Source organism: Anopheles funestus, chromosome 2RL, assembly GCF_943734845.2.
Source record: "Anopheles funestus chromosome 2RL, idAnoFuneDA-416_04, whole genome shotgun sequence".
Taxonomy (NCBI): Eukaryota; Metazoa; Arthropoda; class Insecta; order Diptera; family Culicidae; genus Anopheles; species Anopheles funestus.
This window is the reverse complement of record NC_064598.1, coordinates 40,257,962-40,273,907: the sequence shown is the minus strand read 5'-3', so window position 1 is coordinate 40,273,907 and position 15,946 is coordinate 40,257,962. Positions and strand designations below refer to the sequence as shown.

The 15,946-nt window shown below is 43.4% G+C and overlaps 5 protein-coding genes across 7 annotated transcripts; 2 read left to right on the top strand and 3 right to left on the bottom strand.

Moving 5' to 3' along the window:
* Positions 1-106: 106 nt before the first annotated feature.
* Positions 107-1,971, bottom strand: LOC125763319 (CAAX prenyl protease 2). The gene is made up of 2 exons (XM_049426286.1): positions 1,404-1,971; positions 107-1,316 (listed from the first exon to the last, which is right to left on the bottom strand). Exons 1-2 carry the CDS (start codon positions 1,571-1,573, stop codon positions 563-565), a joined length of 924 nt encoding a protein of 307 aa, XP_049282243.1. The 5' UTR covers positions 1,574-1,971; the 3' UTR covers positions 107-562.
* A 217-nt stretch (positions 1,972-2,188) lies between these two features.
* Positions 2,189-7,175, top strand: LOC125763312 (SH3KBP1-binding protein 1). 2 transcript variants are annotated; one of them, XM_049426276.1, is made up of 7 exons: positions 2,189-2,537; positions 2,611-2,846; positions 2,915-4,039; positions 4,102-4,221; positions 4,972-4,992; positions 5,696-5,964; positions 6,034-7,175. In XM_049426276.1, the coding sequence occupies exons 1-7, from the start codon at positions 2,404-2,406 to the stop codon at positions 6,676-6,678; spliced, it is 2,550 nt and encodes an 849-aa protein (XP_049282233.1). In that variant the 5' UTR covers positions 2,189-2,403; the 3' UTR covers positions 6,679-7,175. The 2 variants fall into 2 exon arrangements, with proteins under 2 accessions (XP_049282233.1, XP_049282234.1); XM_049426277.1 differs by lacking the exon at positions 4,972-4,992.
* LOC125763309 (uncharacterized) lies at positions 7,161-11,288 on the bottom strand. The gene is made up of 2 exons (XM_049426258.1): positions 10,880-11,288; positions 7,161-10,803 (listed from the first exon to the last, which is right to left on the bottom strand). Exons 1-2 carry the CDS (start codon positions 10,963-10,965, stop codon positions 7,194-7,196), a joined length of 3,696 nt encoding a protein of 1,231 aa, XP_049282215.1. The 5' UTR covers positions 10,966-11,288; the 3' UTR covers positions 7,161-7,193.
* Positions 11,289-11,387: 99 nt separating this feature from the next.
* Positions 11,388-13,592, bottom strand: LOC125763317 (transmembrane and ubiquitin-like domain-containing protein 2). Its single transcript, XM_049426283.1, has 3 exons — positions 13,183-13,592; positions 12,774-13,081; positions 11,388-12,691 (listed from the first exon to the last, which is right to left on the bottom strand). The coding sequence occupies exons 2-3, from the start codon at positions 12,967-12,969 to the stop codon at positions 11,661-11,663; spliced, it is 1,227 nt and encodes a 408-aa protein (XP_049282240.1). The 5' UTR covers positions 12,970-13,081; positions 13,183-13,592; the 3' UTR covers positions 11,388-11,660.
* Positions 13,593-14,028: 436 nt separating this feature from the next.
* Positions 14,029-15,407, top strand: LOC125763322 (eukaryotic translation initiation factor 1A, X-chromosomal). 2 transcript variants are annotated; one of them, XM_049426292.1, is made up of 3 exons: positions 14,029-14,137; positions 14,244-14,490; positions 14,830-15,407. In XM_049426292.1, the coding sequence occupies exons 2-3, from the start codon at positions 14,287-14,289 to the stop codon at positions 15,070-15,072; spliced, it is 447 nt and encodes a 148-aa protein (XP_049282249.1). In that variant the 5' UTR covers positions 14,029-14,137; positions 14,244-14,286; the 3' UTR covers positions 15,073-15,407. The 2 variants fall into 2 exon arrangements, with proteins under 2 accessions (XP_049282249.1, XP_049282248.1); XM_049426291.1 differs by having other exon boundaries at positions 14,030-14,137; positions 14,241-14,490.
* Positions 15,408-15,946: the final 539 nt, after the last annotated feature.

The window sequence follows — 15,946 nt, the reverse complement described above, 5'->3', positions numbered from 1 at the left end:
ATGCAGAATATACAAACCGAATCCTAAAGTTCAATTGTAGTTCAGGTTTATAAAAATTATGTTTTTACCAAAACATTACTCAGTGTTTTACCATAACAAAGCACAATTGTAGTAGTTAATTGTTCTTTATTTACGAATACAAATCACTACCATAAGGTGAGGCGCAAGGTTTTTGTAATTAAATTTAAAGTACACTTGCGTGGCCGTTTGTGACTAACTCCTGATTAGCATATATCCTCGCAAACCAGTTGCCGGTAATGCACAATAATCCATCATTTTAAATGCATACCTCACGATGTCGATGTATATTTCACTATATCAGCTATTTCAGTACGGATCACTTCAACCATACAGTTCTGAAACACTTTCGCCTTTAAAACATATTCATATAACACAAACATAACTCATGTGGATACGGGCTTGAAACAAATAAATTAACAATTAGTCACACCACGGTTGAACAAGTTATCCTAAAGCAAGACATTGAACACATAGTACAGTAAGAATGGTACAGATAGGCATATGCAGCGATTACGCGATGGCACGGTATCCTGTCTTCAAGTTACAGCTCAGAAGCCCAGAAAAGATTATTAGTATACCAGCTTGGTGTGGTCAGGGTAGGTAAAAGAACGATCCATCCCACCAGCCCAAGCACATAGAAACCGATGAAAAGATACTTTTTACGGTGTGGTTGCGATTGCACCTCTTGAACGTCGGGAAATCCCATATGGTTGCAGAAGGCATGCACCACAAACGGTGCGACGAAATGTCCCGACCGCACAAACAAATGTGCTGAATAGATGCCAAAGATGGTGGTGTAAAAAAATTGAAAGAACGACACAATCAGAACCTCCCGTATCGGACGACCATTCTGCAGCCGCTCCTTGATGTGATGCAGATGTGCCAACCCGAACAGAAGCGGTGTGATCAACATGGCGATCGATGGTCGAAAGGTTTGCAGTAGCAGGGGCAGCATACAGGCACGAAAGGTAAACTCTTCTGAGAGTGGCGCGACAAGGTGATTCCGCAACCATACCAAATTCCGCACAGCATTCATCCAGTACATCGGTTCCGAATAGATGCGCCAGATGCCATTCGATAGCTGCACGCTTAGCGGACCAAGAAACAGCACCATCGTGAGGAGCAATGGAACGAACGTGGCGGTAAATAATCCTTCCTTCCGGAACCCCATGATCTGCCACATTGTGTAACTGTGGAACACATCCTTACTGGTAAGGGTTAACACGAAAAATGGAGCTACGAGCATTACCACAAACACGCTAAAAAATCGCCTCTTTATTGTTGATGGGTGGTCACTAAAACGGAATGATTACGGTAGTATAGTTGGTTTATCGTCCTGTATCGTTATTACGAAGGGTTAACAAGCAGGCACATCATCTTACCGATCGTGCTTTGAGTTCCACACATATAAGCTAGCGACATAAATTATGGATATTACAAAACAGGCCCCAACTGATACGAAGGCTGGAAGGTAGACAGTTCCTGCATCACTCCCGTCTGGATTCTGTTCCGTTGTTATCTCGCTTGCCATACCGGCAGACCAGATTCTCATGAACAGATCCCAACGCTGCAAAAGAGGTACCAGCTGTTCCACTTTGGCATTCGTCTAGAAAGCTACACGAAACGAATATCACAGCACAGGCGTATGCTGTACAGGTTGGGTTGGGAGGAGAAAATGAGCAAAAAATAGTTGAATAATACCCCTCCGATCCTGTGGTGCGGAAGGAAAATTTATGCACAGATACAAATGCTACGCAATGCTAATAAACAAAGAAAAACAATAATAAACGCAAAGCATTTGTCAAAACAGCACACCGTCAACATCTTCAAGGGTTAATTCAGCACCTCATCCATTCGAAAGTAGCACCCACAATCGTATTGTCCGCATAGAACATATTTGGCACACATTCGTTATTCTATTCAATTTCCATTAAATTTTTAAAAGAAAGATTTGATACATAAATCTGCATTCATAGCATAAATCACAATGGTACGAACTAACGTTCCTCAACACGAGACACAAAACGCGTTGAATGTCATTCAACTGACAGACGTTTGTGCTCTGCCATCAGCAAACATTATGTTGTTGTGACAATAATGTTCATTCTCTTTTTGTTGTGAAAATTTCGTATACGTAGAAAGTTTGTCACGCAGAAGAATGGTGAAAAAAGTGTTCGTTAAGGTTATGTTGTAACAGGACTAAAAGGTAGGCAATGTGATTTGAGATTGAGGAATTGGTACACGCGGTACTGGTGTTGTGCTGTGCAAAGTGAAGTGAAAATCGGTACCAAAGGAAAGAAAAACGGTGTCGGTGCACCAAAGCTAGGTTTACATTCCGATCGATTGGGAAAGAAAAAAGAAAGCACATCGTCGTTGGTGGAAATGGCCTACACGAACAATGTTGGCGATATTGTACATCTGAACGTTGGTGGCACGAGATTTTCGACTTCAAGACAAACCCTAACATGGGTTCCAGATACCTTCTTTACCTCCCTTCTAAATGGGCGCATATCAAGGTGAGTTGGGGAGCTTCAATAACCAACCAAGAGCTTAAAGTGATACGAATCATACCTTTTCTTCATTATGCAGCTTGCGAGATGAAACGGATGCTATTTTCATTGACCGTGATCCAAAGCTGTTTAGTTTAGTGTTGAACTATCTGCGGACAAAGGAAATAGATATCAAATCGGTCGATATTCGTGTACTCCGCCATGAGGCCGAATTTTATAACATTGCTCCACTCATCAAACGGCTAATGCTGTGCGAAGAGATGGATCAGTCCAGTTGCGGGGATGTTCTTTTCTACGGTTATCTACCCGCTCCAAGTAAGTAGAGTATTGTGATTCCTGTTGGCGGCTTATGGACTAAAACATACTTTTCCACTCCTCGGTAGATATTCCTATTCAAGAAATTCCCATCGGATCGTCAGGTTCATCGGGCAGCTCGATAAGTGCCGGTACTGGCACTATAAGCTCGTTCACCTCCACTAACTCGTCAACACACCACAAGCAGGAACCTGTTCCGGGTCCTTCGAACAGTCAACAAAGGCAACAACAACAGCCTTTGCTATCTTCGTCAAATTCAAACCCAATAGCTCCGCAACATAATCCCACATTGTCCGCTTCGACTGCTCCTGCTGGGATATGTCAAACTAATCCTCGTCCCGGATCAATGGTACGAGTCCCGGAGCTTTCTCAAGGCGCACCAGGTTCATCTGGCGGTGGTAGTGGTGTTGGTAACGGCAATGGAAATGGTGGCAATGTTGGGTTAACCGGGACAGCCAGTGGAACAGGCAGCGGTGGAAGCAACACATCCCGGCATGCAGGCCATTCGCGTAACTCGTCCTGGGATCTGCGTGTTTCCTACAGTGGCAATGGTAACCGTGGGAATTCCCAGTGGATGCCAGGCCATTCGCGCACGGCATCTCTCGACATGATGCGCCACTCTCGCAACTCGTCCGTCGATCTGAACAAATACATTCGTAACGAGGTGGGTCTGCTGTTCGGACCTGGAACAACCGGTACCGGCTGGGCCGATCCTATGAGAGTGCAAATTATCAAGGCGCACCACAACTGGATCTCCGTCGCGTATGCACATTTTGTAACGTGCTATCGGCTGAAAGATTACTCCGGCTGGCAGCAGATTTTTATTTCGCCGTACATCGAAACCACGATCGAGCGGATCGCGATCAATGCGAAGATGAATTTGGCCACTTCCGCGGGCGAACAGTCGCACAGCAAGATGGTAGCAATCTCGTACGGCAGTCAAATTCGACTGTGGGGAATCTCGGAAGATGGTAGCAAGGCCGAGGTCGGTACATTTAATTTGCACGTGCGCGTCGAGTATCTTTTCTTCATCGGCAGTCAGCTGGTAGCCCTGTCGTCGTCGGGAAAGATTGGCGTATGGCACGCGATGACGCAGCACTGGCAGATACAGGATCTCGTACCGATACTTTCCTTCGATACCGCGGGTTCCTTCCTGCTGTTGGGATGCAACAACGGATCTATCTACTACATCGGTTAGCATACGGCGCTGGGTGTAGTGTGTGCGGTAGACTAATATCACTTATTGCCATTTCAGATATGCAAAAGTTTCCATTGCGTATGAAAGACAACGATTTGCTCGTGACGGAACTTTACAAGGATCCATCGAACGATCACATTACCGCTATATCGGTATACCTAACACCGAAAACGACAAGTACGTACCTCTTTCAATCGTCCACATTCATTTAATTGTGTGCATCGAACTTCATCATACGCACCAACGTATTGTACATTGGATTAGCGATCTGTTTTACACATTCGTGTCCTATCTGTAACGCTACTGTGCCTTCCTGCCTTTTATGTTCGAATCCTTCGATCACGCTGTAATTCGAAACACACGCCATATAATATGCACGATTACTCACAATGTTAACACCTTCATCTCTGCCACCACCACGCCACCACGTTGAGCATTATTCGTTCAGATTCGTTGGCACCGGAAAATCACATCTACACGAACATGTCTACTCTACACAATGTCACAGGCAAAAAGGCATGCATGTGTCTTTTTTTTGTTACTTATATTCCTAACTTTTGTCCTTGCATTCATTTCTCCCTTGTTTGTACCTAAAATTGCTTTGTTTCGTTTATTTTGTTTTAAGTTTTTGTTTTGTGTTTGATAGTTTAAACAAATTGCGAACACACAAAATGAAACACCAGCAACCAGATCGTTGTGCTATCATCGGTGATCTGCCGGACGGTCGTTTTGTTGAAAGTAAAGTGCAGAAAACAAACGATTTGTGCGCTCATTTAGGGCACAAGCGTAATGTTTTGCAAACTTAATATGTTTTCTGTTATATCTCACTCTTTTTCTCTTTCTCTATTTCCCTTCCTATTTCGCCGTGACTTGTGCGTGATTTTTGGCAATTGTTTGATCTCATTTCTTATGGTTTCGGTTTGATAGCCGCGGATCGTGTGAAGGAAGGTAAACTGTTTTTGCGAATGGAAGAAAGCAAGAGACGGACCACACCGCTTTTTGTTGTTGTTGTTGTATGTTTTCCTTTGTTTTTGATCATTCTTCGTTGGTTTTTTTTTTGTTTTGTTTTGGGCGCTCCCATGCGCTCCCAGATATCCAATCGGTTTCGTTGGCCTCATCCATCACATCCACATCCACCAGCATGCGCGAATGTTGTTAAGCGTGTTTCGTACTTCTGTGTTGCATTATAATTTCAAGCTATTGTTCAATGTTCGATGTAATAAATGAGTATGATTTCCATTTCGTTCCCGGGGGGTGAATTGTTGGTGGTGGTTTTAGATTTGTTGGTAATAAAAACCCCTTTCTAACCGATTCGAGTTGCATCATTTCATAGACAAATTATCAAACTACACTTATCCTCGTTCGAAGGTTGGCTTCACAAGCTGTAATCGTAACATTGTTGAACAACCGACTCTGAATCGTTTTCTTTAGAACCGTACATTACAAACATAAATCGAGGTATAGGTGTATTTAGAAGAAAAAAATCTCGTTCGGCCAAACATTTCATCATCTTTGTATGTTTCAATCGTGTGATATTGTTTTTTACTTATTTCGTCGCGCTCTTTTATACTTGCAACAAATGCTTTTGTACCATTCCTTGCATATCTTAATATTGATTTCCATCTTTATCCATCCGCGAATGCTGCGTTAGGCCTGTCGGGAAACTGGATTGAAATTGCGTACGGTACACGATCCGGATCGGTGCGTGTCATCGTGCAGCATCCGGAAACGGTCGGTCATGGGCCGCAATTGTTTCAAACGTTCACTGTGCATCAGAGCCCGGTAACGAAGGTGACACTATCAGAAAAGTTTTTAATTTCGGTATGCAGCGAATACAACCACGTGCGAACGTGGCAGGTACCACGGTTTCGAGGTATGATCTCCACCCAGCCTGGTTCGACACCCGAAGCATCGTTTAAGGTAAATTGTCCCACGCGGTGTAAGATGAATTGCGTTCTCTAAATAATTATACTCCTTTGTATTGTGCAGATCGTGTCATTGGAAGCCGTCGATTCAACATTTAGCTATTCGGCAGGGAACGATTTCGGTCCATTCGGAGAGCAAGACGATGAGCAGATATTTGTCCAAAAGGTCGTTCCCGATACGGACCAACTGTATGTTCGGCTTGCCTCAAACGGTGAACGCATTTGTCTGATACGGTCCGTCGACGGTACCACGATCACGTCGTTTTGCGTGCACGAATGTGAAGGATCACGGATGGGATCCAGACCGCGCCGATTCATCTTGTCTGGACACTGCAACGGTGCAATACAAATGTGGGATCTCACCACCGCACTAGAAATATCGAAAAAGAAGGATCAACCGAAGCGTTGTATCGGAGGGCCAACGGCCGACGAGTTGATCCGGGAACTAGATCAGTGTGACCTAAGTAACAGCCATTGCTCGACCCCCTGTATGTCGCCGTGCCCATCGGCATTTTCGGGCAGCATTGAACCTAACGCTATGGGAAGGCTGAAACCTTTCAATGTAGCGTTTTTGAATCAATCGGCTGCAGCTACAATTGGTGGCCCACAACAAGCCCCATTGCAGGGCCCCGCAGTACTGGGGGCGGCTGCAGTTGCCGCTCCTTTGCAGCCGGTAATAGCCGCACCGCATCCTAATCAACCGAACTGATCTCTATTCCGCCGGCAAAGGGACATTTGAGAATGGTTCCTGTGTTGTTATCTCGAGGTGGAATTTTAATTAAATATATTTAATTGTTTTCCGTGTGGTTTAGCGTGGATAAGAATGCAAAAAAATACACACACACATGTACCCGTGCACATTCGACATAGCGTAGGGCTCGAAATATTCAATCCTACAAAGAGCTAGCCAAGTTCTTCTAGCTATAACAAATATTTACTCCCCCACTTCTTAGATCTACGCAATTCTCTCTAGCAAGACTATGTTTCAAGGGCAATATTGGAAGTACCTATTTCTATTGCTTAACATACCTCCACTGAAACCCCATAGGTTGTGTTTGTTTTGCAATATTATTGTCTTGTTTATTGTGCTGTGCTGTGTGCTGTCGGATGTGCAGAACATGATCAATTAAAAATTCAGTTATAATGTGCTTTAAGAACATACATATATTTTTGTACAATAAATTTTACTGCAATATCATACCCTAACCAACGCGGTTACAGTTTTCATTCGTTAAGCTTTGAAAAAAAATCACAGATTGTGGAATATTTTAAGTTGTGAGCGATTTGTAAGGCAGTGAGACCGTCACAGTCTGGAATATTGTGAAGGTCTGGATGATATTTGGCGAGCAATCGTACAATAGACAAATTGTTTGCCTCCACTGCATAATGTAAAGGGAACCGACCACGTTTATCCGTACTCGATTGGAAGAATTCCGGCATCTTGAGAAGATATTCAATTTCAGCACGGGCAAAAAAGCTGTTTCTAATCACTCGATGATGCAGTACGGTTTGACCATTGTTATCGCGTGCACACGGATCGAACTGATACTCATCAATTAACCAACGATACAAGTCTATGTTTAAAGGCATGTAGAAACTAATCGTACGACCCCGTGCATCGCGGACATTTACATCAAAATCATACACCTCGATCAGTCGTTGTATGAGTGATTTATCGGCGCTGCCCATGATGGCATAGTGTAACGATGTCAGTTCATGCTGAAGCGATTTCGCATGGACATTTGCGCCCGCTTTTAGCAATATTTCTCTGCAAGTTTTGTTACCATTCTGCAAAGCGATATGTAAAGGCGTTTCTCCTAACCGTTGGTCGGATGTTACATCTGTTCGTACGTCCACATTGTCGTACTGGGATAGTAAAAACTGGAACGTATCTTCATCCGGTTCGTCGGCGTATCTGATGTAGCAATGCAGCAACAGTTCTCCATGTTCATAACGACCGTAATTGACGGTTAATCGTTCCAGTTTTTCTCTACGACAGTTGATAAGCGACAAGAAATCCTCTGTATCAACTTCAACGGCATCGTCTGGCAGTTGGTTCGGGCAATTATTTATCCAGGACGGTTTAACAGTGGCATTATTGTCTAATAAGAACTGTACGATCGCTTGATGTCCTTCAATCAATGCTTGAGATATTGCGGAACATCCAAGATCATCGCAATCATCTAACTGTTCATTAAAACCATGCGCCTCGAAGAGATAGCGTACTAGCTCAAGATTTCCGCTTGAAGCTGCTTGAATGAATAGGTTACTACCGTCGTACTTGTACTGTGGATCGAGCCCTTCATCATCAATCATAATACGCACTTTAGCTAACTCGCCGGCTTTACAATATTCAAACATTTTTTTGTATTCCTTTAACTGTGGATTTTGCTCATACTGAGCTCGCAGTTCGAGAAACTCGTTGGTTGGCTCAAAATTAAGTCGCTGAACAAGAAACATGGCCAGCTCAATACGATCGTCCTCAACAGCATTGTCTAGCGCACTGTTATCAAAGATGTATCGAAACGGTGGTTCTCTGGTGGGCAATCCTTGCTCTTGGGCAAGTTTCAGCAGACGAAAGAGCAGATCCTTATCAAACTCCTCGTACACTGATAAGGTGTAGATATTTCTTTGATTTATTTGGTAATCGGGACGATTTTCCAAAATCCACTCGATTAGTGCTGTGCAGTTGTCGGAAATACAGTCGCAAAATACTTCGGCTAGTTTGGATAACGGCATACAGTGAAGGTTTTTTTCGTTGCTTGATAGCTTAGCCCCTTTTAGTAACAGCTGATTAACGAACGGCCAATCACTACGATCAAGGGCCACTTGTAGTGGTGTCCAATTATTTAGCTGAGCATCACATTGTTGGTCCAAGGAAATTCCTGCAGAAAGTAAAATATCTGCAATTTCTTTAGAATTGTGGACAACATGCAGTAAGTTCCGCTGCAGGCAATCGGAAATCGATCGTAACTCTTCTGGTGCGGCGTGGCGTACTGTTTCTACATCATGGTGAAGTACTGCTATAGCTACCGAGCTGTGTCGGAACAGTAAAAGATCGATTAAATCGTACCCGATACGGCGATAGTTTTCGTGGTTGATTAAATGCGCATGTTTTGCAAGATATTTTGCTGCCATAAGCATTTGAACCGTTCGATGTTTTATAGGACTGCGGATTGAAAAATGTTTCGTATGATCAGTGGTGTCGATACATACACGCTCGTAACAACACCGCTCGAGCTCTTCCAATTCCTTGCTTTCTGGTGGTGCGATTCGTTTCCAAATATATCGTTCCATTGCATCGATCCACCAATACGATCGTTTGCCGTGCTCTTCGCTATCGACGTTATCATTAACAGCTTCCGCCAGAACAGTAAGTATAAACAAATTGCCAAATAGATCAGGTCCCATCTTTTGGCTGTTACTTGAAATGATAGCTTCCGTGAGTGATGTCATATCCTCGTTACTTTTTTCTACCATTCGGGATAAACATTCCTTCCACTGCTCTTCCTCCAGCTTTGGCATAGAATGCTTTATGGCTACATGTTTGCAACTGGTAGCGACTTGTGTCCATAAAAGATCATCACCTACGATCCAGATTGTCATACGTTGACGAATGCTATCGGCATCTATCGCGTTTAAAAATTGTACCAACGTTTTGGCTATAAAATCGGAACCATTATCCGTAATGGCGTGATCGATAAGCAGTACCAGTGGTACGGTAGCTACCATGTCCCGTTCTTCATCGCTTCGAACACCAGCAAGGGAACACAGCTGGTCGAGCAAGGTTGTATCAGGTTGTTGTAAAACTTTCACCGCATCAATTGCTTCTACTTGCACGATCAATTGAAAAGGATCAGCGTGCCTAGCGGTGGCAGCAACACGTTGCAGATAAGTAGTACTCCCATCGGATACATTAGACACTAGCACGTTCACCGAACCTGGAGCTGGCGGAACCGAATCGTACTCATTCCAACAGCTGATCGTAAAGTGTTTCCCAACCGATGTGTGCGGTCCTCGGCTGCGTAACCAAAATACTATCCCGTAATCCTTCACGTAAGCTACCTCATGAATGGTTGCGTGATCTGGGAATGGGGTCTCGAAAGGAATTACTTCACTTACCAGGAACCAGGTATCTGGGGTTACATTTTCCAACCGATCAACGCAACCCTGTTTAACGTACAGTGTGATAGTTTTCACATTAGCTTGTCTAACCAGAAAAAGTCCCAGCGGTGCAGGGCCTTCGTTCGCTTCCAGTAGGGCTGATAGATCTTCCAGTTTGATTCCATTTACAGGTTGTGCATTAACAGTATAAAGTGCCTTCTCTGGTAACGATGGTACTAGAGACTTCCTCGCAATCGATTTAGACAGTAATTGTATCATTTCACGAATCGTTTGTCCATTATCCAACTCAATTGCATACACGTTTTTGTGTCTCGCATTACACTGTTCCCGGGCGGCACTTATCAGGCAAAGGGCGTTGGTTGATATCATCGATAAGTCAAGCAAAAGTAAATCACTTGATTTCAACTGGGTAAAACCATGGATTTGTTCCAACTCCAAAGCTGGCAATTCGTTAGCAATGTACAGATAATGCTGGATCGAGTATTCCGGTGGCACCTTCCAAAAACGTACCATTTGGGCGATTTCTTGCTCTCGTGCATTCTTCGTTACTGATTCGAATTGAGTTTTAGTTAGGTGAAATTCTAGCAGCACCAGCTGCAACATATTATTGTCCTTATCGGATATTAGTGCTAGCATGTAGTTGTTCAAATTATGATGAACGTTTTTACCGTGCACAAAATTCACGCTAGCATTTGGCTTGGTCACATAGCTGAAAAGAGGTTAACATAATTTTTGAATTAAATTATGAACAAGTGATGGCCATTTCATCAAAGGTAAATACGTACCGGGAAAGAATCCACACCGAAAATCTGTCGAACGCGTTTCGCAATTCACGTAATTCGATTGGTGAGCTCATTTTGTCATGTCCCATCGTTGGAATCGTGTGCACGTTCTAAAGTTAGGAACTTTACTGCGGAGGTTGCTAATATGCACTCGGATCAGTCGCGAATGTACGGCGTTTGATATTTTGATAAACATTTGTACTGACAGAATGCTAAACAACGAAAAGGGAGATATGGGGGAAACACTGGTGACGTCATCCACATTAACTGAATCAGAGGAGGCGCATTTTCTGCACAGTATTTGTGATGTATGTAGGTATATGCTTACATACGATCGAATATTTAGCACCCGGTTGCAGTGTACAATGGTACCTAGATTACATTCGTTTTAAGACATAAAAAAAACAAAAGCGATAGCACATCAGATCAATTTTTTAAAATTGAAAAAGACAGTTGTAATTCTGCATTCTTTACCACCACACATAAAACAGCTGCCACACCTGTGCCGGGGTTTTACTTTTGATTACGTTCGTGTTTGGGTTACCTTTTATTGGATCACATTATGTACAAAACAAGGAGCGTTTAGAGATATCAAACAAGATAGATAATTGATAAATAAACATGATTTTGTTGGTCACTAGCGACCAGTACGATAGCTTGCATACGATGCGATCGGTTGCAAGCAAAGGTGCACTATTTGCGTAGGAAACGAATATGTTGGGCAACGGCCGGGGGTTCTTGTTTTCTTTTTGAATTTGTAATTTACGCTTTCCATGCACGACATTCAATTTGGTGTATTACTATCAGCGAGAATAATGGTCGGCATCATAATCAGGAACGTAGTGGTGGTCACGATAAGTCCGATGGTGGAATTCAAGTTAAACAAATGGCCGTAATGAAAGCGACAGTACCATCCATACAATATGACCGCAGTGACTGCTAACGTACCGATGTAAATGAAGTACGTCCCGTAACGTGTGCCGGAACGATTGTTATCCGTATCGGCGCCACGGCGATCATTTGCCCCATCCGTGTCTATACCGTCCCCATTCGGTAGCCCACTAGCCGGACCGTGTGCTTGGTTTTGATTATCGCCTATCGATCCTTCCAAAGGACGATCCGCACTAATGCCATTGAGAGCCGATTTCTGATTGTGAATCAGACAGTGAACGACACAGTTATCGAACAAACCGCAAGCAGCGAGCGTCTTGCTGTCAGGTTGCAACACGTGCCCGTTGAATACTAATCGGACGAGTTTATGGGCAGCCAGTTCAAGGGTAAAGTTTCGTCGCTTAAATTCACCAATGCCCTCGTTCAAGTTGCCTTCTACAAGCTTAGAATCGTCATTCAAATACTTCAGCTTGATCCTAATCGGTTTGGTGGGCAAAGGAGGTTCCGGTAAGCTGCTGCCCGATGACGCGGTATTTGCAGTACTGCTAGCAACATGGTCAGAGGAAGTTTCTCCCTGTAACTGGGCGGCGTTGGTACTAGCAACATTTAACCTTTGCCGCAATCCAGTCGATTCGGCTAACGGATCGGTTTGCGCGTTTGAGATAGGTTCGGGTTCTGCGGCATCCATCTGTCGAATGATTTCTTCCGGTCCGGGATCGTTAAATGTGTCGACAACGGGAGCACTGACAACACCCGGATAACCTTCCGTGTCACTTAGATCAAGCCCTGTAGCTGATTCTGAAGCTTCCGTTAGGATGGACTGTGTAATGTTATCAATCGAGGAAGCTATGCTGTCGTTTTCCAAATCAAGCTCCTCGGTTTCTGTTACATTCGATATATTGGACTGCTGCGAAGAGCTGCGCACTACATACAATTGCAACAACAAAAAAACGTTTGCGGTTAGCGTACAAGTTCAATATTAATCGTGATTTTACTGCCCACTTACGTATAATCGTCGTTACGCTATGTGGTTGGATGCTATTCAAACGCCCTAAATTGTTTTCAATCACGAGCACTGCTGCATTCGGGCGATCTTCCCGCACGTAAGTTGAGCGCCAAGCAAGATAGATAACGATCAGCACCAAGACCCGTAGGATCCAATAGTTGAACAACTCGTCAGTCTCGTCCAGAAACGGCAACATTTCCCCTCAATACAATTGATGTTGCCAGGGTAACGCGGCACGATTAGCGATCCCCCTAACGTGCGTTTAACAACCAAACCGTTTCTGGTGCATTCGTGGCAATGGGCACATCCTGGAAGCGAAAGCAAAAGGATTACGATTTTTACTTCATCATGCTGACATCACGAGCGGGATGTAAACAACAACAAATCGCAAACAAATAATATGCCTTACATAAGCTGAATCCACTTTCAGAGGACCACTCTACGGAGTGTACGGTATTATAGGAGCCGCAGGATTTACTGTATACGGCACTAAAAGGTTGCAGGTAAACACACGAAGCTGTGTCGTTGAAATTCTACGTTTGCTTATATCTACGTTTCGCTACAGCTGTGGTGACCGATCCTCAAATGACCTTTCGTTTCTTCGGTGTCGTCGACACACTGCGCACTGCGTGAAATGCGAACACCTTGATGCTTAAAAAGCAAGAAATAGTGTATATAAAGTTAACGATACTGAAGCAATCGCTTTGAGAATTTGTGGAAACTTAGTTTTCACGCAAAGATTGCAACCCTTCTGGTGTTGTGAAGACGACAATTTTGACATAGTTTTATTTTCCTTTCTAAATTCCTGCCAAAAGCAAAAATACTCGCTGCACCACAGGTTGCTTCATTTGGTTATTTTGATCGATAATTCACCTTTCTGTATCGTTTGACACGTGGACTGCATTTTTAAACACTGCATAGGTATGCAAACACATTTTGGTCGTTTTGCATGACGCGCATTTCAGGTGCATTGCCTTTATTACCGGAAAAATAATAAAGCGCACATTGCACATCAAACCGCTACACTGTCACTGGTATGATTTGTTTAGATTTGTTCAAGTTTTAATCACTGGATGTGAGTACGTAGTTTGATTTAGTTTTTGTGTTACTGATTATAACATTTACACACGTTGTCTTGTCTCAAAATCTATAAAAAAAACAACGATCACGAATAAAGCAACAGTCAAATATTTTCCATTTGAAAAGCAACAAACTGTCATGGTGAAATCCATCATGGTGGAACGAAAAATGGCTTTCATACATGACGTTCTGTGCTGTGTAGCAACCTTGTAGGATGTTACAAAAGAAAAAGAAGAAGCTACGAAGTTCTTTTCGTTCATCCACGCTGTGACGGCAGCACTCGGGTAACTAGCTATTTGCTTATTTTTTCGTGCAAAAATTTCACCAGTATTCCCACGCTTCAAGTATCGACGTGCAAATCTTTCTCGTATACTATCTCTGTTTCAGCAGTACGTTTGTGTGAAACGATTACCAGCCACATCGCTCGGTAACCATGCCGAAGAACAAGGGAAAGGGAGGTAAAAACCGTCGTAGGGGTAAGAATGAGAACGAGTCCGAGAAGCGCGAATTGATCTTCAAGGAGGATGAACAGGAATATGCACAGGTCACAAAAATGTTGGGCAACGGCAGACTGGAGGCAATGTGCTTCGATGGTGTGAAACGGCTCTGTCACATCCGTGGCAAACTGCGAAAAAAGGTAAGCCCTTGGCGAATCCGGAAGTTGGTGCTGTGTTGTATGTTTTGTTGTACAGACAAAGAGTTGCGAGAGTGCGCGGAAAACATCATCATGCTGATGAGCAATCGAAACGTGTGCTAGATCGGGAATATTCCACATGCAATGGAACGTTATCCCCTAGTTTCAAGCAAAGGGAGGGGAATGCAGTATTTGCGCATTGTCTTAACGATTGCCAAATGAAATGCAGGTCAAGCAAGCATTCACCACAGCACACTGATTGCATACGTGTGTAATGGAGCGAGTGTGACTACTAATTTCTCGTGCCTGTGTGTGTTTCTGCACTCTGTTTACATTTCGAAGGTTTGGATCAACCAGGGCGACATCATTTTGATCGGTCTGCGAGACTACCAGGATTCAAAGGCGGACGTTATTCTTAAATACACCCCGGACGAGGCCCGAAATTTGAAGACGTACGGCGAGTTCCCAGAATCGGTGCGCATCAACGAAACGGTGACATTCGTCGAGAACGACATGGATGACGACATCGAGTTCGGCGACGATTACAGTTCATCAGAAGAGGGCGATGCTATCGACGCCATCTGATCTGCACGGCGGACCCAACATCCGATCTAATTTTCACGCCGAGCAGCAGTAGGACTGTTTAACAACAAACTGGTCCACCACCATTCATTAACAGCAACGCTACACTACAGAGAGAAAAGGTGCAGAAATATTGTGTGTATTGCTGTGTGTTACAGTATAATATTGTCAGTGAATCAAAAAGAGGGTGAAAAGAGAGTGAATCGAGTATAAGGAGGACGGCACATTGGGATAGATGTAGGAAGCAGTGAACTGTTTGTGTTGTATAAGAAGTTCCAAATTTCCAGCAGAGAAGAAAATCGTTAATATAACACAGAAACGTACATAAACACACAAAACCCCCCGATTTGTTCTGTGTCGCTCATTTCGCAAAGAAAGTTCTGTGTAGTTTCCGCCAGAGGCAGCATTTGGGAAAAGTGTACAGTGTGACAAGTAACAATCAACACTTAATAACGTGCAGAGCAACAAGCATATCGCATGGTCAAGCGTGATAGTAATTGTTTACTAACAAGGCTAGACTAGCGCAGCAATATTGCTTAAAGGAAATGTTCCGTATTTTAGCGTGTGTAACACCAGTCCATTATAAGAAAAATTGTGTTAAACATGATACTTGGTTTAAAAAGTCTTAAAGGATACAATGAACTGCAAAGACAGTTGAATCATCGTTATCCTTGCGTAGAAAAAGGAATAAGGTTGTGTTACACACGCTAAAGTAGCAATAAAAAATATCCCCGTTGTAAAGGCTATTTTGTTAATAATTAACTTTAAAGTTTACATTCCATCTGGGGACACACGGTAGGACCCAATCGGACCATTCCCCCGCAGCAAGGACTGATTTTTCGGCTACATGGTTTTACCATAAGTGTATCAAGATTTA